The sequence below is a fragment of the Asterias rubens genome, chromosome 16, assembly GCF_902459465.1.
Source record: "Asterias rubens chromosome 16, eAstRub1.3, whole genome shotgun sequence".
Taxonomy (NCBI): domain Eukaryota; kingdom Metazoa; phylum Echinodermata; class Asteroidea; order Forcipulatida; family Asteriidae; genus Asterias; species Asterias rubens.
In genome coordinates, this window is record NC_047077.1 from 11,391,161 (window position 1) to 11,413,608 (window position 22,448).

The following is a 22,448-nucleotide window of genomic DNA, read 5'->3' on the forward strand; positions in this document are numbered from 1 at the left end:
AAGTACATTTGTAGCAGCAGGTTTGGGGAGTTGTTACATAAGAGTGGACTAACCACTGGGACCTGGTTGTTTATATTTTCATGTTTAAAAGATCAGTACTGCTTCAGACCTCTATATTAAAGTACATTTGTAGCAGCAGCTTTGGGGAGTTGTTACATAAGAGTGGACTAACCACTGGGACCTGGTTGTTTATATTTTCATGTTTAAAAGATGCAAGCACTGCTTCAGACCTCTTTATTCAAGTTGTAGCAGCAGGTTTGGGGAGTTGTTACATAAAAGTGGACTAACCACTATGACCTGGTTGTTTATATTTTCATGTTTAAAAGATGCAAGCATATGCAAAATGACGTCATAAGGTCATTCTCGTTCGGGTATTCTCCGATGGGCCGAACCACTGTGGAGTTTAGTATTTAGTGCCTTCCTTTTTTGCGGCCCCAAAAGTTTCTTCAGGGTTCGAGGGTTGGATGCTGCCTATGGCAACGAGGTTGCATTTATGCTTGGTTAGCCTATCGATTGCAGCGTGTTGTTGTAGTTAGTTCATAAGTATTTCTCCAGGGGTTAGTGTTGCACTGTCGCGTGCTGCATGCCCATGGTAGCGAGGTTGCGTGTCGTGTTGACCAACTCGGCACCATCCAATGTAGCCATCTAATTGTACATGTATGTCAAACTCGTCTGGCAATGTTAACGAGCTGTTACTGAGCTGTTGCACTTTACTGACCAACTCGCCCTTGCTTTTAAGGTCGAGTGGTATTTAACATACACGTGTGTGGTTGATGACCGAAAGTGTTGCACAATCATTTCTCCCCAATAATTTAATATCGAGATTAAAACTAGAATAACGGAAAACAGGTGTATTGATCAACATGGAGTATTTAGATCAACAACAGACGAGTACTGAAGGAACTATGTAAGTAGAAGTATTGGATTTCTCAGATATGCTAGACTTGGTTTTGTCAAAAATAAAATCGCCCATTTGGCAGCGCATTTGGATAACTTTCCGTATGGCGCCACCACTTTTTCACTAATTTTTACAAAAAGGGATATATCATTGAGGTAAATAAGATACTATATTATTTCATATCGAATGAAAAAGTGGTGGCGCCATACGGAAACTTTTCCGCGCATTTCTTCATCCCCAACCTAAAATTAAAAAACAAGAAGTTTGCCAATTTTAAGGTGAAAGTCCATCCTTCCTCTAGCTCTACCGATACATGTTTTTGATACGTCAGTAAAATACATGACATTCCGTAATGATATATTTGTATGACAAAACTTATTTCAATAGCCATACTCATATAATATGGTGGAACCATATCCTGGTGTCATGTGTTTTCAGTAGGATAACACAGGAAAATTGTTCACAATCAAAAACTAAATATTTTTTTTTCAAATCATCTATCCAATTTTTTAACAATAACACTTTCACTTCATGGTGTGTTGAAATTTTTAAAGGTTTGGTTTTACATTGCGAGAGACAGTCCGCCATTTAACAGTGCTTATGCATGCACGACATTGGAGCAACGTCATATGTTGGATAACTTTCCGTATGGCGCCACCACTTTTTCACTCATTTTTACAAAATGGGATATATCAATGACTCATGCATGCATCGATTCTCAGTTTAAATTGTTTTTATAAATTTCTAATCTACAGGTGCATTCTGACCAAATAATTTTTCCGGCTGCTTACTTCCACAACCATTAGTAAGCTTTCTGATAGAAATTACAACAAAACAACAACATTTCCGGGTCAAAACCAAATAATGACCCAACCTTATAAGAGCAAGGTCTGGATACAATGAGAGCACAAGTACATGTAGGAGTCCGTATTAAGGTTTTTTTTTTCATTTGACAATGTTTGATTCGTGATGTCTTCTTTTTTCTTGATAGTTTGTGTTGCCAGTGCGGTACCCCAATCCAGCCCAACCCGGCTAATATGTGTGTAGCTTGTCTACGAACACAGGTTGATATTACTGAAGGAATCCCAAAGCAAGCTACCATCTACTTCTGCAAATCATGTGAGAGGTTTGTATTTGAACACCTTCGTCCACTTTTAGGCACTGGACACTGTTGGTAATTGCTCAAACAACTGTTAGCATAAAAACTTAGTTGGTCACAATCATTGGAGGGATGTTTGTGGAAGTGTCTTGGTCGAGCGATTATAGGAGCACCGAATTCAAACTGTGGTGTTTCTGATCAGAAGAGTGTGGGTTCGAATCTCCCAGTCGTAACACTTGTGTCCTTTTAAAGCAAGACACTTGACCATTGCTTGGTCGTAAAGCCCTTAGTCCCAGTGCCCTTATCGAAAAGAGAAGGGGTTTGCCCCGGTGTTGTCCTGGCTTTGATAGGGTGCTACATAATTGGGTCTCAGAATTCATAACTTAAATAACCCATCTTTCTGTATAAATGTATGTATACTATGCGCTTTGAGTACCTTGTTGGTAGATACGTGCGCTATAAGACTTCGATATTGTTATATTATTAGTATAGAACATTGAGAGAAACGGCTCCCTCTATTACCCCCAAATTCGAACCCTGTCGACAATGCATGAATTTTGACTTTTTTTTAAAAGCTGTTAATCCTCATCTTAAACTGTGTGTTGTTTTCAGATATCTTCAACCTCCTGCCCATTGGGTAAAGTGTTCCTTGGAGTCGAGAGAACTTCTTGCTTTATGTCTCAAGAAACTCAAAGGCCTTAGTAAGGTATTGTAAGAACAGTCATTGAGTAGTGTATAATTTGTTATTACTCTTACACCAATGTGTATTAAGCACTGTACACTCAGTACATTCACAAGTTCTGTGAACAGTCACTCAGGTGGGTAAGGGTAAAAACAAATTATGTTCTTTATCCTGACGGGAAAAAAAGGATCTCGGCTGGGGTTAAAATGTCAGGCCATTAACTATTTCTTGCATGTATACAACGGGTTCTTTTCAAGCAGTTTGCAACAGCTGATTCTACTTTCTCAAGAAACTGAATTGTCCACATGTAAAACTCAATGTGGTTTGGACCAACTTTGTTCCAGATGTTTGAATACGCGCGAGACTTACTCATTATGTGGAACAATTCAAAACTTTGTCCCTAATGAGCATAAATTGCAGATATTCAGAAGTGCAAATAATTATATTACATGTGTACATTACAGGAATCCTGAGTTGCATCATATGAATTTAGTCAAATATGGCCACAGATCATTTTCTTACCCAGCACCATTTCTTTGGAATAGTCTTCCTGTGCAAACTCGCCAGGCCAGTTCTTTACACAGTTTTAAATCTCTGTTAAAAACTCTTGTTCGAAGCTGCTTATTTGTAACCTGCTTATATGTAATCATTTCTTTCACTCATTGTATACTTTATTGTTCCCTTTATGCACTCAGAGGCTTTTGCATGAGGCGCTTTACAAATGACTTTATTTTGTTTTTTGTTTAATAACCTATAACCTTTGACCCGCCATACCTACAGGTGAGACTGATCGATGCTGGTTTCATATGGACTGAGCCGCATTCTCGTCGTATCAAGCTGAAGCTGTCGATCCAGATGGAGGTTATGGGCGGGGCCATCTTAGAGCAAGTCTTCGTCGTGGAGTTTGTCGTCAGCACTCAGATGTGTCCTGATTGTCATCGAGTTGAAGCTAAGGACTTCTGGAAAGCTGTTGTCCAACTCAGACAGAAGGTGGTTATCATCTCTACTCTTCTTTAACCTCAGGCATTTTGTCTCCTTGTGACCACATGCCTCTTTCATACAGACTAAGGTCATGTCCGCAATAGCAACTTCGGCTACAGCTACAGCTATATCCTGCGCATCTGCCTATTCTTCTACACTAGTAGAAGCGCTGATCTAGCTGTGTAGCTGTAGCCGGAGCCGGAGTCGCCGGTTTGGACACGGCCTCAAAGGCTGTTTGGCAAGAGAGAGTGCTGCCAACATCCTTGAAAAATGAGTGTATCACAAAACAGAATTTTACCCTTGGATCCCTTCTTTAAAGGGTTTGGTAACCTTTTGTACAACACAAAACTCAAACATCCACAGACTTACGCTAAACTTACACGGTTTGAAGATAATGATGGTAGATATCTTCTCTTAAATTATTACTAAAATGAGGTGTTCTAGTTTTTTTAGAAATGAATCACAACGATCATTTTCTGCAGGCACTTCTTTTGAGAAACTTAAATTGATTCCTGTTTGATTTGATTTTCCAGACGTCTCACAAGAAGACCTTTTTCTACTTGGAGCAGTACATCCTAAAGCACAGCATGCATGTCAAAACGCTCAACATCAAGCAACATGACGAAGGACTTGACTTCTTTTACACTACTAAGGATCATGCTCGGAAGATGGTGGACTTTCTTATGAATGCTGTACCATGCAGGTTAGTAACATAGAGCAAGTTCGAGTGTGCAACATGTGTGTATCTAGTTGCCAGGTAACAGGGGTCGAAATTAAGTGTATTTTCATGTTAGTCAGCAGGGCTAGTAACCCAGAATTTTTAGTAGCCCTGATGAGATTTTGGTAGCCAGAAAAACACAACGTCTTTAGTCAAGGCACAAATTAGTCACCGAAAGTATTGCATTCTACATTTCATTTTACAATACCATCAGCACAGGTCATTATTGTTTGTGATGTTGATTTTTGCATTATTTTTACACGAGCCCGCTGGACTATCAAACTGGAAAAATGAGTAGCCCGGCTGTAAATCTGCTAGTCCTGGGCTAGGGGCAATTTCGACCCCTGTGAGTTCTTTTGAGAAATGGTCTCATGAAATGGCAGATCAATGGCAGACAGTAGCCACATATGACGTCAGTGCTTAGGGGTCAATAGAAGGTCTTTAAAAAGCTCTTTTTTTCCCCGCTTTTCAGATACAAGACGGCACAGCAGTTGATATCTCATGATATTCATAATAATACATACGTCTATAAGTACACCTTCTCTGTGGAGATTGTGCCTGTATGTAAGGTAAGACAACTCCATGTAGGGGCTAGACTTTCTTATTTCTATTATCCCTTAAAGACACTGGACACTATTGGTAATTGTCAAAGACTAGTCTTCTCAGTTGGTGTATCTCAACATATGCACCAAATAACAAACCTGTAATATAACTCAATTGGTTGTCGAAGTTGCGAGATAATAATGGAAGAAAGAACACCATTGTCACACAAAGTTCTGTGCTTTTAGATGCTTGATTTCGGGACCTCAAAATTTAATTCTGAGGTCTCAAAATAAAACTCATGGAAAATTACCTCTTTCTCGAAAACTACGTCACTTCAGAGGGAGCTGTTTCTCACTATGTTTTTTACTACCAACAGCTCTGTCCACTGCCTTTAAGCCCGGATCATACTTACTGCGAATTTTGATGTTTCGCAGGAGTTGAGCACAGGTCAACTGTTGCAAATTATTCATTGCGAATTTGTCGCGTCAAAATTTGCTTCGCATTCGCAGGAAGTATGAACTGGGTTTATTAAGCCTGATTCACGCTTAAAGTTAGATTTGTGGCCAGCATTTTTAGATTATACATTTTTAGATTAGATTAGATTAGAATGGTTTATTAGCCAATGATTCAAAACAAGGAGTTCGAAATTTCTTCCTTGATAAATACAGGATTACCAACAAAATTTCCATTTGTTGCATATTGCTTGTTAATGGTGTTCAGCTGATGTTTGCGCATCCTGAAAATCATCTGTAAATTTGGTTGATAATCCTCTACGAAAATGGGCCCTAGTCTGATTGGCAGCATATTGCAGTTGCACCACAGCACCTCGTTAACCATTACATGGTGCGTTGTACAATAATAGGTCTCATACTTCAAGCTCCATAATACCTCAAAGGAAAATACTCAATTGTCGAAGCTCCTTGGGCGTCAGTAAGCGACAGATTTAAGCGCTTTGTACGAAGCAACTTTTATTATTATTACTACTAGTCTCCTGACGATGACTAGAGCAAGCTAGTCGAAACGCTGAGACCAATTTCAGAACTGACTCCGCGGCAGTACAGTTAATTACGATCCTATAAGCTAAAGTAGTAGTCCAGTCTAATTTCTATACCATCCGCCCTGGTAATAGTTAAAAAGCAGGACAGTTCTTTTCAGAACTAAGAAGTCTCCCGAACCTCCGATTATCTACTCCACGGCAGTAGAATAAAGCAAGACAGTTCCCTAAGAACAACTCTACCTGGCAAGTAGATACACACATGGTGTTACCGCAAACCAAATATACATTGATACCTCACCATGCAATGCCTCAAATCCTATATTACTACTATTCTTGACTAAAGCGTGATATTGCATATTGTTCATTGCAGGATGAGATTGTTTGCCTGCCTAAGAAGGTAGCAAGGTCGCTGGGTAACATTGGACAGCTAGTTCTCTGCACCAGAGTTACTAGTGGCTTACAGTTTATCGACCCTCTTACATTACAAGGTAAGACGGCCCTGCGCCCAATTTCATAGCGTTGCTTAGGCAGAAACCATCCCTTAACTTTTCTCTGCTAAGCACTACTAAGCATGATACCAGTTACATTTTGCACTTGTAAAGTAGTATTGTAGCTGGTAACTTTATTCCGGTAAGCATAATTTTGTTGTGCTAAGCTACTTTTGGTGCTTAAGCAGCTCTATGAAATTGGGCCCTGGATTCAACCCTTAACCAGGCTTCAAAATAACCTACGGCACCCACAGCATTGAGAGACGCTAGAGACGCTGGTGGCAGCAAACATGTTGGTCCCTTTTTGCGGCTCTGAGCGTGCGCGCACATGCTCAGTAAGGTCTGAGCATGCGAACTACTGGCGAGAACTGTGAAAGAGGACCGCCCAAAAGTCTCCCATTGCCGTTGTGTCCTGTACTTTTGCTGTGGTGCCCTTCGCAAAGTTGCAATACAAACTGACATTTTCCTCATAGAAGTGCCCCGTACCAGAAGAAGATTGTGCCTCTTCCAAAAAAAAATTCAAGGCCTGCTAAAAACAACCCTCTCACCCTCTAAACGGAACTTTCTGTTCAAGGTGATATACAGGATCGGTAGAGCTGACAAAAATAGTCTGAAAGCTTACTGGGCCCAGTATCATGAAGTTGTTAAGCAGAAAACACCTCTTGACAAATTTCTTTGCTCGGCAAAAATTGTTTGGGGCAGCAGTCACAACATTAATAACGTAAACCTAATTTTGGCTTGTTATCTGTTTTTGTTAAGCAATACTTATATGTATGTAGCAGCTTTTCCTGCTTACAGGCTTTGTGAAATCGGGCTCTGATTATGAAGTTCAGACAAGAACCATCATTTTCTGTGAAATATTTCTTTCTAAATTGAAGTCGTGTACAAATTTTTTTTAATCTGAAAACCTTTTTTGAAAACAGTTTTAAAGGGAAGGTACACATTTGGTGATTGTCAAAGACCAGTCTTCTCACTTGGTGTATACCATCATAACCATAAAATAACAAGCCTGTGAAAATTTGGGCTCAATCGATCATCGAAGTTGCGAGAAAATAAATAAAGAAAAAAAAAACCTTGTTGGACGAATTTGTGTGTTTTCAGATAAGAATAAAAGTTTTCTAGCTAGAAGTCTTTTATTATTTTATGAAATTACCTCTTTCTCAAAAACTACGTTACTTCAGAGGGAGTCGTTTACCACAATGTGTTATACTATCAACAGCTCTCCAATGCTCGTTACCGAGTAAGTTTTCAAGTTGATATTTGTTTTGAGTAATTACCAAAGGTGTACCTTCACTGTTTACTTCTGAACAATCACACCTCTGAAACAAAATCCTGATTTGTCATTTCTTGTCGATAGTCGCTGATGTTTCTGCCTCCTCATTCTGGCGTAGTCCTTTCAGTAGTTTGTGTGACAACCCTAAACATTTGACTGAATTCACCGTCCTGCAAGTAGAGAGGATCGAGGAGAAGGAACAACCCCATGTGGCTGGCCATGGCTCAAGATCAAACAAGGTGTGATAGGAAAATTATTCCTGAAAATGTTCATTTAAAGGAACTTTACAGAATTGGTTTTTGCTAGCAAGACAGTTGCTGGCAGTGTTAAGCACGTTATGTAATCCACCATATACATAAACTGACAAACCTGTGGAAGTTTGGGATCGATCGACCATCTGGGTCACACAAAATTAGTGAAAAAACGATTACACATTTTGCATGACGTCGATTTAAAAAACTAATAAAACGCTCACTGAGCGATTAACTTCAAATGGGAAATAATTTTTATGTATTTCTCATCAAATATGACATTTTAGACAGAAATGTTTTCTACTTTCATCATCAGTATTCATTGCATTCAAGCAGACGAACAAGAAACAATTCCCGACTGTTCCCTCGAACCCGCAGGTGTTTCGTACACAGTGCTGGAAATCGACCAACACTGGGAACGATCAAGGTGATGTACACCGGTGTACATCACTTTTCATGTTGCCTGCTGGGCTGTGCATTAAGCGCAGCGTGCATCCTTAGCCATCTTACATGCATTTTTGTTGCACATCACATGATTGGTTCCTGACCAATCAAACTTCACAGTTTGTTACCGAGGTATAACACATCTTTTTGTTATAAATCCTTTGTTGTTATTTCATTGTGTTTTCTTCAAGTTGTACAGTTTTATTGTTGATTTGCAAATCGGTTGATGTCGTGAATTGTAAATGTTTACAAAACCATGAGTAAGTTGATGAATGAATGAATATTTATGTGCAATTTCATTCCTGAAGTGGCAAGCGAATGTGATTCTCCTGATGTGTCAGACATTAGCTGCATATACATGTATGACATTAATGCAAAGGGTAACAAGCTAAAACACTCAAACTTTAGTGTGAAAGTTCATCTGTGTTGGTAGTTAGATACATTAGGTAAACTCTTGATCAAAACACTGAAAATATTTTCATACGTTCTTGGGATCACGTGTAGGCAAGGTCACGGGTTCAACATCCTGCTGATGAAGACCGAAGTGTCGGTCAAAAATTTCAGGTATGAAAATATTTTCAGTGTTGTGATCAAGAGTTTACCTAAATTGTACACTCAAACTTTGTTTCATTTTTTTCCTTCCTTCTTTTGCAGCATTTACTGGCTGATGTGTGGGTGATGCGTACTCAGGATATGGGTGTATGTGATACTCAGTATCATTGCCGTAGCCATCTCGGGCACCTGCTGCGTGCCGGGGACCTGGCAATTGGCTTTGATTTCACCCGAACCAACGTCAACAATTCGTACCTTGCAGAGGTAAGTGGATCAGGGCTCAACATTATTTTTTGCTTAGTAGAAATGAGCAGGATACCAGTCACAAATTGTGCATGTGACATAGTACATTGGCTGGTAACCCCTTATTTTGGTAAGCATATTTTGTGTGTGCTTAGCTACTTTTTGTGCTTAAGCAGCTTTATGAAATTTGGTCCAGGGGGGGAGAGTCACTGCTGACAAAAAAAACTTTAACTAACAGCCAATAATTAGGATTTTTTTGATTTAAAAAAAAAAGATATCGCCTATTAAGTCACAAGGTGCCCCACCCAAATGTTGCCGATCCGTCTAATTTTATACAGGATTTGAGGCATTGCATGGTGAGGCATCAATATTATTGGGTTTATGGTAACACCATGTGTGTATCTACTTGCCAGGTAGAGTTTGTTCTTAGAGAACTGTCTTGCTTTATTCTACTACCGCGGAGTAGATTTATCAGAAAAGAACTGTCCTGCTTTTTTAAGTATTACCCGGGCGGAAGGTGTAGAAAATAGGCTTGGACTACTACTGTAGCTTATAAGATCGTATTGCACTACTGCACAGTAAGTTTTTGAATTGGTCTCAACGTTTCGACTAGCTTGCTCTAGCTTGCTCTAGTCAACGTCAGGAGACTAATTTTCTTTCATTCTTTCTTTTTGCAGATGAGAGCTGATTTACTTCCTGATGTCGTTCTGATCAAGAAATACTACGGCAATCGTCAGAAGCGTAATCGTAAACGCAACTGGAAACTGAAGATGCTCCGTAAGGATGAGGAGGGAGTGAATACTGACAAAGCAGACAGGTAAGAAGTGTGGTTCGAATCCCACCGAGGCCTTCAACTGCCATACATCTTACCTTCCCCTCGGCCCTTCCATGTCAAATCAAAGTAACTCAAAATTTATGGTTTCATATATCGGAAAATGTTCAGGTAAATTTAGGGTGTTTTTTCAATTTCAAAGTTCAAGGCATGTTTTGTATGGATGTGAAAATAACATGTCCTATCCCGGCCTCTGTTTACACTTTTTCCCCGTTATATGGCAGATAGCTTATCTCTGTATAGTACTTGCTTTTCTCAAAATGTAATTATTTCATGTTAAGCTGTTTTGCCATGGAAGTGCCGCCCTACCAGTCATCCCTGTGAAGTGTGGTTCAAATCCCACCTTGACCCGCAACTAACATGTAGATAACAAGCCTGATATTTGGTATTGATCTTTATTGAAAATCATACGATCACCCTGCCTTTCATCATTGAAGTCAACATTGATAGTCATAGACCAGTATTCACACTTTTTGTGCCCCAACATACAACTAGTGACAAACCAGCAGAAGTTTAAGCTCCATCGTTCATCAGAGTCGCAAGAAAATAGACAAAGGCAAAAGATAAATGCAAAGTATACCTTTTGGATTTGGGAACCATTTGATCATGAAGGATAAATGCAAAAGATAAATGCAAAGTATACCTTTTGGATTTGGGAACCATTTGATCATGAAGGATAAATGCAAAAGATAAATGCAAAGTATACCTTTTGGATTTGGGAACCATTCGATCATGAAACTAACCTGTGAAAATTTCATTTCAAAGGGCGGTAGCATTTTTGAGATATCGCAGCAAATTTAGAGCAGTTATGTCCACTCAGAAAGAACAATCCATAATTGGAATATGAGATACATTTCCCAGTTTGAAATGATTTTTAATCCTTCTCTCTTAATCCACATTTTTTTGAGGGGAATTGTTTTTCAAAATCTCATACATTATCAGCTCCTGCATTGCTTCTTACGATGTACGTTTTTATGGTCATGAAATTTTGGAGCATTTTATTTACCAAAGGTATACCGTCCCTTTTAGAAGAAATAGAATACAACTTCTTGTTGGAATGAACCTAATATTTTGGTTTCTTTTCTTGCCAGGGATTACATGGGTTTCCTCGAAGACCTTGAAGAGGATACAGATTACAGAAAGAATGTCAACATCTACTTGGGTAAGTCATCTAGATTGTCAGTTATCATTAATATCAGGGCCCAACTACTTGGCTCTGCTAACCCCCGAATTCTGCACGGCAAGGGCCAAATTTCTGCGCTAGTAGCATTGTCTCTTCATGATTAAAGACACTTGACACTATTGGTAATGGTCAATGACCAGTCTTGTCACTTGGTGTATCTCAACATATGAATAAAATAACAAACCTGTAAAATTTTGAGTTCAATTGGTCGTCGAAGTTGCGAGATAATAATGAAAGAAAAAACACCCTTGTCACACGAAGTTGTGTGCTTTCAGATGCTTGATTTCGTAACCTCAAATTCTAAATCTGAGGTCTTGAAATCAAATTCGTGGAAAATTACTTCTTTCTCGAAAAACTACGTCACTTCAGAGGGAGCCATTTCTCAAATTGTTTTATACTATCAACAGCTCCCAATTGCTCGTTACCAAGTAAGGTTTTATGCTAATACATGTAATTATTTTGAGTACTATTTTGACCAATAGTGTCCACTGCCTCCAAAGCAAAGTCGTAAGCAATTCCTGGAATGATACATCCTTCCCAGTTCACGAGTTTGCATCTTTAAGTTGTCGGTAATTTTTGTAATAACCAGTTAACGCCTGATGACGTGTTATCATGCCAGGTTTCTCAAAGTTCATGCTTGGGAATGTGACTTGTATTTTTGTGTCACATTGGATGAACAAATAACGGAGCATGCACTCTTCATGCAGCATTTTGTTTTACCCACAAAAAGAGGCCTGATTTTGTCGGAAAACATGCTCCAATTCTCCCTTTATACGTTGATGGTTATTTTGAAATCCCCGACTCCAGGCCTTTGTCCTTGTGTTGTCAGCATAGGAATACCCGGTATCGAGAGCCTTTACACGCGAACTATCATTTTTACTTGCAATTTGACTCCCAAGATGGTGAGCATGGGAGGCAGTAGAACAAGGTGACATTGGTGACAAGGAATCAGTAAAAGCCATATGTACTATTGGTCTGCCCATATACTTTGTAATTCTTTGAAAGGGCCAAACATGCCTGTAGTTTAATCAACATTGTTTTTACAACAAAAGTTAATGGCCTGATGTTTCGATCCTAGCCTTCTTATCTTAAAAAGGCTAACTAGAAAGACTCTGCTAGGGTGGAAACGTCAGGCTACTAACTATTTTTTTGCATACCGTATCCTTTTGGTTGTTAAGCAGTTTGCAACAGCTAATGCTATTCTTGTTTTGTGCACAGCTCTTTTGCATGCTTGTTAACAATGTTATCATTGACTTTGATTGATATCTTGATGGTCCTTATTGTCTTGGTTGTGATGCAGATCGTGATAAGGACATTGCCGTGGAATCAAGTGACGAGGATGATGCTCCTCGTATCAGTCTACAGGAGATGCTGGATGACTTGCGTCTTACTGATGCAGAAGATGATCAGGAGAATATGGAAGGTGGAGGAGCAGCCGGATCAATGGCTACAGCTTAAGATGTTAAGAGCAAGTTCGAGTGTGCACAATGGTTAACTAAAGGTTGACTATTTCGACTCGGTGTGGTCGACCATTTGGAACCAGCCTCAAGCCCATGGTTTCTTAACTGGTCCCAACAGCATGTTACATTCTAATATGTGTTAAGCGCAGAGGGGAACCAGTGACAGTGCAGCGAAAAGGCAGAAGGTTAACTAGACATCCAAATGAGTGGTTCGAGTGAGTGGGTCACTGCGCATATACATGTACATTGCTGGTCAGTAGTCAACTATGAGTTGACTAATTGTGCCCAATCAAACTTGCTCTATGATGGTCTGTATCAACCGGCTACAGCTATTGGCTGCAGAGACAGCATTGACTAGAGCCTTGTTCATACTCCCTGCAAATGCTTCCTGCAAATACTTCCCTCGAATGCGATACAAATTTTTATGTCACAAATTCACAGCGAATAATTCACATCAGTTGACTTGTGTTAAACTCCTGTGAAACATTTGCTGCGAAAACAGCCCTGAAACGCCAACATTTTTATCACATTCGCATGAAGTGTGAACCGGGCTGAACAGGACTTGTCAGCATTCCGGTGTGGCAGGAGAGTCTGTGTCCCCCCCCCCTCATATGGAGAATTGTGTAAGATAAAAATAGAACTGGATCTATCTGGATCCATCTGGATCTATGGCTTGCTCATAAAGATATGGCTTGCTTTTGTAAGATAAACAATTAATATTTGCTATTATTCCATCTGGATCCATCTGGATCCACTTGGATCTATCTGGATCCATCTGAATCAAATTTGGATCTATCTGGATCTATTGCTTGCTTATAAAGGTATGGCTTGCTTATTGTACGATACACAATTATTTCAGGTAATTATTTCAATTATTCAATCTGGATATATCTGGGTCCATTTGTTGCTTGTTAAGATGTGGCTAGCTTAAATTGTAAGATTATTAAAAAAATGTCAAGTTAGAAAAAAAATGGTTCAGGTCAGAATATCTTGTATGGAATCAAAAGATACATGCTTAAAATACCAAGGGATAAATAGCTCAGTTGGATGAAGGTTGTGGGTTCAACTTGACATTGGTGTGAATATATGATATATTTCCAAAATATTGAAGGCACTGGACACAAATGGTAATTACTCAAAATAGTTGTAAGCATAAAAACTTGAGGTAACGTAGTTGTGCAACCTTAAAACAAGAGTGTTTCATTTTATTATTCTCTTGCAACATCGATGACCAATACCACAGATTTGTTATTTTATGCAAATGTAAAGTGAGAATACTGGTCTTTAACAATAGACACTTCCCATGAAATATGTAAATTGCTCATAGCGCGTGCGCACTAACGTTTTGGTTGGCAAAATGAGGGAACATCGCGCTGTTTTGTACACGGCTAATGGGTGCGTGACGCAGACGCGATTGCGCGTCTGCTTAATGCACAACTCTATGGCGTTTGCCAACCAACAGGGTCTGTACGCATGCGTGAATGTGATTAGCATATTTCATGGGAAGGGTCCATCACCAAAGTTGTCCAGCAGTCATTGACCAGTGCCTTTAACATACGCCCTTGTGGAACCTTTTGTAAAGTTGCCTTGGTATTGGTGTGTGAAGTGACATGTACATGTACTATGGTCATCACAAGTGACAGAAAACACTGGAATCAAACACCCATTGTACAGTTGGTTAAATTTACTATTAAGGCATCCTTGTCATGATATGTAGAACGGTATTATAATGTTAATATGGAAATCACAAAATGGCGTGATACTAAAACAAACCATGAATTGTAACAGACCTGTAACAGTTAATACTGGAATCAGTTACTAATGCACTGTAACAAATGTCTTCACAATTATTATAGACTGTGAAGAAAAGATGATCTTATGATTCGTGTGTACTTGTCAAATTTTGCCTGAAAATGTGTATATTTGTCAAATTTTGCATGAAAATGTGTTCAAGGCTATAGTCTTGTATATTTGTCAAATTTTGCATGAAAATGTGTACAAGGCTATATAGTCTTGTACATGTATATTTGTCAAATTTCGCCTGAAAATGTGTACAAGGCTAAATATAGTCATGTATCATAAATTGTCAAATTTTGCATGAAAATGTGTACAAGGCTATAAAGTCTTGTATATTTGTCAAATTTTTCATGAAAATGTGTACAAGGCTATAGTCTTGTATATTTGTCAAATTTTGCCTAAAAATGTGTACAAGGCTATAGTCTTGTATATTTGTCAAATTTTGCCTAAAAATGTGTACAAGGCTATAGTCTTGTATATTTGTCAAATTTTGCCTGAAAATGTGTACACGGCTATAGTCTTGTATATTTGTCAAATTTTGCCAAAAAATGTGTACAAGGCTATAGTCTTGTATATTTGTCAAATTTTGCCTAAAAATGTGTACAAGGCTATAGTCTTGTATATTTATCAAATTTTGCCTGAAAATGTGTATCTTGTATATTTGTCAAATTTTGCATGAAAATGTGTACAAGGCTATAGTCTTGTATATTTGTCAAATTTTGCCTGAAAATGTGTACAAGGCTTGTAGTCTTGTAAATGTGTACAAGGCTTATAGTCTTGTATATTTGTCAAATTTTGCCTAAAAATGTGTACAAGGCTATAGTCTTGTATATTTGTCAAATTTTGCCTAAAAATGTGTACAAGGCTATAGTCTTGTATATTTGTCAAATTTTGCCTAAAAATGTTGACAAGGCTATAGTCTTGTATATTTGTCAAATTTTGCCTAAAAATGTGTACAAGGCTATAGTCTTGTATATTTGTCAAATTTTGCCTAAAAATGTGTACAAGGCTATAGTCTTGTATATTTGTCAAATTTTGCCAAAAAATGTGTACAAGGCTATAGTCTTGTATATTTGTCAAATTTTGCATGAAAATGTGTACAAGGCTATAGTCTTGTATATTTATCAAATTTTGCCTGAAAATGTGTATCTTGTATATTTGTCAAATTTTGCCTAAAAATGTGTACAAGGCTATAGTCTTGTATATTTGTCAAATTTTGCCTGAAAATGTGTACAAGGCTATATATAGTCATGTATCATAAATTGTCAAATTTTGCATGAAAATGTGTACAAGGCTATAAAGTCTTGTATATTTGTCAAATTTTGCCTGAAAATGTGTACTTTGTATATTTGTCAAATTTTGCCTAAAAATGTGTACAAGGCTATAGTCTTGTATATTTGTCAAATTTTGCCTAAAAATGTGTACAAGGCTATAGTCTTGTATATTTGTCATATTTTGCCTGAAAATGTGTACAAGGCTATAGTCTTGTATACATGTATTTGTCAAATTTTGCCTAAAAATGTGTACAAGCCTTTTCAAATTTTGCCTGGACAAGCGTACAAATTTCGTCTGAAAATGCATACAAGGCCTGTATTTGTCAAATTTATTCAGGAAAAGTGACAAGATTTGTCAAACTTTTCCTGAAAAGGTGTACAAGGATGATCGCCTTGCATATTTGCAAATTTTGAACAAGGTGAACAAGGCCTTGTGTATTAGTTAAATTTTGAATGAAAATGCATACAAGGCACACTTTTCAAATGTGTGCAAGTCTATAGCCTTGCTACTTATCAAGTTTTGCCTAAAAATGCGTGCAAGGCCTTATGCACTAATCTATGTTGCCTGAAAATGCCAGTGTTGGTTCTGAAAAGAACAAATATGGTTAATGACTCAACGTTTCATCAGTATGCTCCAACATCATTGCCACTCTTCTGAAGGCGATCAGAGAATACTGATCCAAACTTACAGTAAACAAAAAACATTAAAATGCAGGATAAAAACATGAGCATGACGATGAGTCATTAGGGAGGTTTAGCTGCACGCTAAAAAAATTGTGTCGTTAAAATCTCATGTTTTTAGCGTACCTGAAGTTAACATTTTTTATGCCAGGTACGTACTTGCGCGCAGACGTCCCACGTGAGAATGAAATAAGCCCGAAGTGGTGACGTCTCCTAGAAGTAATCAATTTTCTGACGTTTACGCTTTTGCGCGTGTAACGTGCAGCTTAAAGGAACACGTTGTCTTGATCGGTCGAGTTGGTCTTTGAAAAGCGTCTGTAACCGTTTTTTTATAAAATACATATGGGTAGACAGATGTTGTAAAAGTAGATCACAATGATCCACACAAACATGCCTCGCATTGCACGGTTTCCTTTTACCTCGTCGACTAACGGTCGGCCATTTATGGGAGTCAAATTTTTGACTCTCATAAATGGCCGACCGTGTTAGTTCGCACAGGAAAACCAAGCAATATCGAGGCAAACTTGTGTGGATCATTGTATTCTACTTTTAAAACGTCTTTCCGGCCGTATGCATTTTGTAAAAAAGGGTTACAAACCCTATAGACCAACTCGTCCAATCCAAGGCAACGTGTTCCTTTAACCTCCCAATAACCACAGGTTCTTCTCAGAATCAACACTAATCAACAGAGATTTTCACAGAGTGTTACCGAAAACCTCACCTAGTGATACTTGCATCAAAATTATGAAAGACAGTGGCACCAAACAACCTAGCCCTTTTAATAGTCATTAACAAATATTTGCGAGGTTGAAAAAGTGAAACTGCCAGTTTTTTTGGCTCCATATGATTTATGAGAACCAACACCTATTGAAAGATATAACTTTCATAGCTGAAAGGAAAGGAAAATGAAGTCCTGAACTTATCCATTAACACCGCCATCTTGTCTATAATTATAAACAAACTTGATTAACGATGGTAATATCATACACTGATGACAGATATAAAAATGTTGTTGTGAAATTCCAGTCTCCGACAAAGTTTCCACTTTCATTAAGAAATTAACCTTTGATTTTAGCTTAGCACAAAAGTAGTACCAAACCTAGTCTTGAAATCAAGTCTGTAATTGTTAAGCGATGTAGTTACAGGGACGGTACACAAATCCTCGATCCCAGTATGTGCGTGAGTTAGTGGTTAGAGCTGTGTGCTGACTGACCTTGCCACATGCTACCTACAACCGTTGCATGAACGATAATCACACTGTGACTGTTGCATTAACAGCAGAATGTGTGTTAGGGGCAGCAATAACGAATTGTCATTGAGTCTATACCAAACCAGGTGCAGTGTACATATCATTTGGCATAATAATAGCCGGTAACCAATCACACCAAGACGAATGTTATTTTAGCTGGTACCCTGCAATGTTAGAACCACATTCAACATTAATTTGAACAATTTGTCCATAAACAGATATTTTTTCAAATCTGTTCCATCAGAACATTGAAAGATTGTTTTATTTTCAGGGAACTTTCTGCAGAATCATGAAGAGATGGAAGCTCTGAATTATGGGTGTGTGAGTGGAAAGCGATTAGTGTACAAGATCTAATTTGAATCGTACTTAAAGACAGTGGACACTATTGGTAATTGTCAAAGACCAGTCTTCTCACTTGGTCTATCTCAACATATGCATAAAATAACAAACCCGTGAAAAATTTAGCTCAATCGGTCGTTGGGTTTGCGAGATAATAATGAAAGAAAAAACACCCATGTCACACGATGTTGTGTGCTTTCTGATGCTTGATTTCGAGACCTCAAATTCTAAACTTGAGGTCTCGAAATCAAATTCGTGAAAAATTACTTTTTTTTTTTGAAAACTACGTCACTTCAGAGGGAGCTGTTTCTCACAATGTTTTATACCATCAACCTCTCCCCATTACTCGTAATCAAGAAAGGTTTTATGATGATAATAATTTTGAGTAATTACCAATAGTGTCCACTGCCTTTAATAATGATAATAAAGACATTTATAAAGTGCAAAAAAACCCATATCAAGGTGCTTAAAAGAAGAAAAGTTATTAAAAATGGCATGTAATAAGGTGTGTTTTCTTTTTGATCTTAAAACTATCAACAGTCGCATATTGTCTTCGCTGTGTTGGGAACCTTGTATAAGCAGCGGCTGATTTTAGGACAATTATATCACCAGTGGCAACAATACAAGTGCTGTGTCTGTATTAGACACACTTACTTTATTTAGCATACTGTATTCGAAAACAAAAAACATTTGTTTAAAGTTTGAAATAAACATGTGAGAGAGAAAAGTAAAACTTTAATGACTAAAATAAGATCACACAAAATCTACAAATTAAGATTAAGGCAGCAATGCAATGGACCCTTCCCATGAAATATGCTAATTACATTCACGCATGCGTACAGACCCTGTTGGTTGGCAAACGCCATAGAGTTTGCGCAATTGCGTCTGCGTCACTTACCCATTAGCCGTGTACAAAACAGCGCGATGTTCCCTCATTTTGCCAACCAAAACGTTAGTGCGCACGCGCTATGTGCAATTTACATATTTCATGACCTACATTGTACAAGTACCCAAAAAGGACTTGGACTCGTGAAATCACACTGAACAATTTCAGGTATGAATACACGAGGTGTCATATTTAGTACCTATTGTTTTCAAACCAATATCTACCCAAACACATCCAAATTTGGGGGCATGTTTGGCTTGGACCAGGGGCCAAATTCAAAGAGCAAAAATGAGCAGAATACCAGTCACATATATGATGAATGTGACATGGTATTTTTGCTGGTAACCCTGTTATGGGAAGCAAAATTTTGCAATGCTCATCTACATTTTGTGCTTAAGCAGCTTTATGAAATTGAGCTGTGATTGACTCAGTACGATATTACCAGACGCACTTGAGACCAACTCAAGACCAGGGCCCAACTTTATAGCTCTGCTTACCGCTGAATTCCACGCTTACGATCACCATTCTTTGCTTACATGGCAAGCTTTACATTTATGTGCTAGTTGTGTAAGCAGAGAATGCCTAGTAGCGTGGAGTACGCAAGCGCACAAACAAAATTCCCTGCTAACCCGCGAAATGCACTCGACTACAGCATGGAATTTCCAGCTTTTGTAAGCGCCGATTCTTTGCTTAGGGTAAGAAGCGCATGAAATTGGACCCAGGTCCTTGGTAGGGATGTGAAATACAAATTTATCATGTTTTAGTCGTGCTGCATTTTGCACAGAATTTCTTAAATTATTAAATGAACAGCATCCTTGTCTACATTCAAATTTTCTACTTAAATCAAACCAATTAAAAGCCTGGGTGCTTACTCAACCTTGACTCTAGCCCCCAGCCTAAACCGCCAATTGGACGCAATGTAGTGATAGATGACGGCTTGAATGGAGGCTATGCTGGGGCAAGAGACTATAGGTGTAAAAGACCCCTTATGTTACAATATTTTTGTTATAATGATACATGTTAAAGGTAAGGTACTAAATGTCAATGTTTTGAAAAATTAATACAGTTAATAAATCTTGCAAAAGTGCGCTCAATAAGCAATCTCTGTGCAGTGGTCTAGTTGGTAAGACACTGAGTTGCAAAGGTTGTAGGTTTCGAATCCCACCTGAAAAATATGCCTGTGATTTGTCCATAGGGCTCGGGAAAGTACCGAGTATACTAAACGAGTACACATCGGTGTATATGGGTAAAGCCAAATGAATAGTCTTCATCCCCAAAGGATTTTCATCTAGTATTAAATGCTTACTTTTCTAACAATATTTCAAGATGCCCATTTAAAATCATTTTGTAACCCTTATACGAAATGTTTACTAAGCCCTCAATGTGGACGATATAAGTTATCAAGGGGTTAGTGGATTACAGAAACAAATTGCGCTTCTGGGTTTCATATCCAACGACTACCAGTCAAAACACTTGAGCATCATGCTTTACTAAAATTGCTTCTGTTCACCTAGGGTACATGTATAAATGGGTACCTGAGAGGGTAGAGGTTGAAAAAAAAAAAAAACGTGGAGTGCAAAAGCAGCCAGGGGTTGTATACTCCCCAGGAAGCTGAGAAGGATTACATGAATATAATTATTGGCCCCTCATGTAAAGCGCCTTGAATTGCACTACAACAATTGTTTGTCTATTCCTGTTAGCGAATGAAATCTCCTAATTCGTTAGAAAGCAGACATGCAACTTGTTATCAGCAAAAAGAAAAAGAGCCCAACACTACAAAAATATATGATATTTTTCAGTTTTCTATAGAAGACAAAAAAAAACCACTTGAACTAAGAGGAACTAAATTTATCCACTGAGAAGTTGAATGCTAGACACTACCAGACTCTGAATAGTGTTGAACAAGATATTGCGAAGTTCATCAATTATTTTAACATTTTCAATGACTAGTTATTTATAGTATACCTGTACCTTACCTTGAACCAATAAACATATTTAAATAAAATTAAAAAATAATAATAAATAAACAAAGCCTGCATTGATACAAGCATTTATAAGCACACTCTTCAATAAGTTTTATATTAACATATTTTGTATATTTTCAGTAAACCAATTAACTAATTTTGCACCTGTGAAGTTAAACATATAATTTTATGTCTCGTCCCTCACTTTAAAGGAACATTACAGAATTGGTTTTTGCTATAAAAAAAAAAGTTGTGGGCAGTATAAGCTTTTATACAATCCACCAAAGTATATAAACTGACAAACCTTTAAGAGTTTGAGATCAATTGGCCATCTGGGTCAAGCAAAAATAGTAAAAAACCTATAACACAGTTTGCATGACATTGCTTACAAATAAATAAATAAAATAAAACGCTCACTAAGCGATAAACTCCAAGTGGGAAATTTGTTTTGTTTATTTCTTACCAAATATTACATTTCAGACAGAAATATTTCAAGGGATGTTTTCTACTATTATCATCAGTTGATCGTGTAAGTTTTATGTAAATCTGTGACTTTCATTATTTGTTTTACTAATACCAATTCTGTAATATTCCTGTCATTACTTGTAAATAAGTAGTTCACTGATAACCAACATTGAACATCCATGCTTAACATCCTTCTTTGGTGCAGGTGTTTTTGGTTCTTCTTCTTCATTTTTTGTTTTATTTGATAGTTTTGGGTTGAACAAAGAAAATGTAACAAATTGTTCAACCCAAAATTATGTAAAAAAATAACCCAGTCAGTTTCCCTTCTGGTTTACTAATTGAAAAGCTAACGTTTTATCCCTCAAAATCTGTCTTTAAAATCCTCATCTGAATCTGTCGATTTTAAGGACCTTTAAACAATAACTTTACAGGGGAAAAAAGGTTCTTCAAAAAAATTCACCCTCCGTCTCGCCCACCATATTTCTGGGTTCTTTCTTTTGCTTTCAGAACCCCAACACAATGTACAATAACTTGAATAAAGACAGGAAATTCTGCCTTTATCCTTTTTATAAGTTGAATGACATAAGTTTATATACATTCAATAATATCATTAATATCAGGACTGGCAGGTTGATATACAATCCAGAAATTAACCAAACAATTTAGTTCGAACTTCAGTTACATTGGCATATCTAGCATAAGCGGTTGCGGAGTCTAGACTAGCCTCCTGTCAAGGTACTCTCCATAAGGTTTGTTGTGATTGGAAGGGGCAATTTGCTCTGCGGTGTATGTTGTCATGCACGACTCGCGCACGCAACGCCTATATCTTTGTGTGGGTTCAACAGCGCCCTCTCTTGATATTTTGCTCTGCGCAATAAACCTTATTTCCTGGATTGTACCCAACAGGAACAAGGCCACCCCCTACGCAAAGATTCAAGAAGACTGGTGCAAGCACTGGAGTCGGCTGCCGCAAGAATAGTTTTCTTTCTATATCCACAACAGGCACTGGTTTCACAGACAAATTGTTTTTATTGGATACAATGTTTTCATTGGATAATTGTGCAGTGACGTATCTGTATCTGTGTTGTGATTCGTCCGAGGTGATGTTTGTCAGCTGCAACTTCAGTCGTCTGCTCGAGCATGCATAAA

The 22,448-nt window shown here is 38.0% G+C and overlaps 1 protein-coding gene across 1 annotated transcript; it reads left to right on the top strand.

Moving 5' to 3' along the window:
• Positions 1–611: 611 nt before the first annotated feature.
• On the top strand, positions 612–12,723 carry LOC117301133 (60S ribosomal export protein NMD3-like). The gene is made up of 12 exons (XM_033785023.1): positions 612–907; positions 1,890–2,024; positions 2,610–2,703; positions 3,460–3,669; positions 4,194–4,363; positions 4,851–4,947; positions 6,289–6,406; positions 7,764–7,918; positions 9,029–9,190; positions 9,847–9,986; positions 11,093–11,163; positions 12,485–12,723. The coding sequence occupies exons 1-12, from the start codon at positions 864–866 to the stop codon at positions 12,640–12,642; spliced, it is 1,554 nt and encodes a 517-aa protein (XP_033640914.1). The 5' UTR covers positions 612–863; the 3' UTR covers positions 12,643–12,723.
• Positions 12,724–22,448: the final 9,725 nt, after the last annotated feature.

What these genes read in the sequence shown, in the direction of transcription:
- LOC117301133 (XM_033785023.1), top strand. Translation starts at nt 864, where the DNA reads ATGGAGTATTTAGATCAACAACAGACGAGTACTGAAGGAACTAT. An exon ending in TTCTGCAAATCATGTGAGAG is followed by an intron (nt 2,025 to 2,609) that starts GTTTGTATTTGA and finishes TGTTGTTTTCAG; the next exon opens with ATATCTTCAACCTCCTGCCC. An exon ending in ACAATTCGTACCTTGCAGAG is followed by an intron (nt 9,191 to 9,846) that starts GTAAGTGGATCA and finishes TTCTTTTTGCAG; the next exon opens with ATGAGAGCTGATTTACTTCC.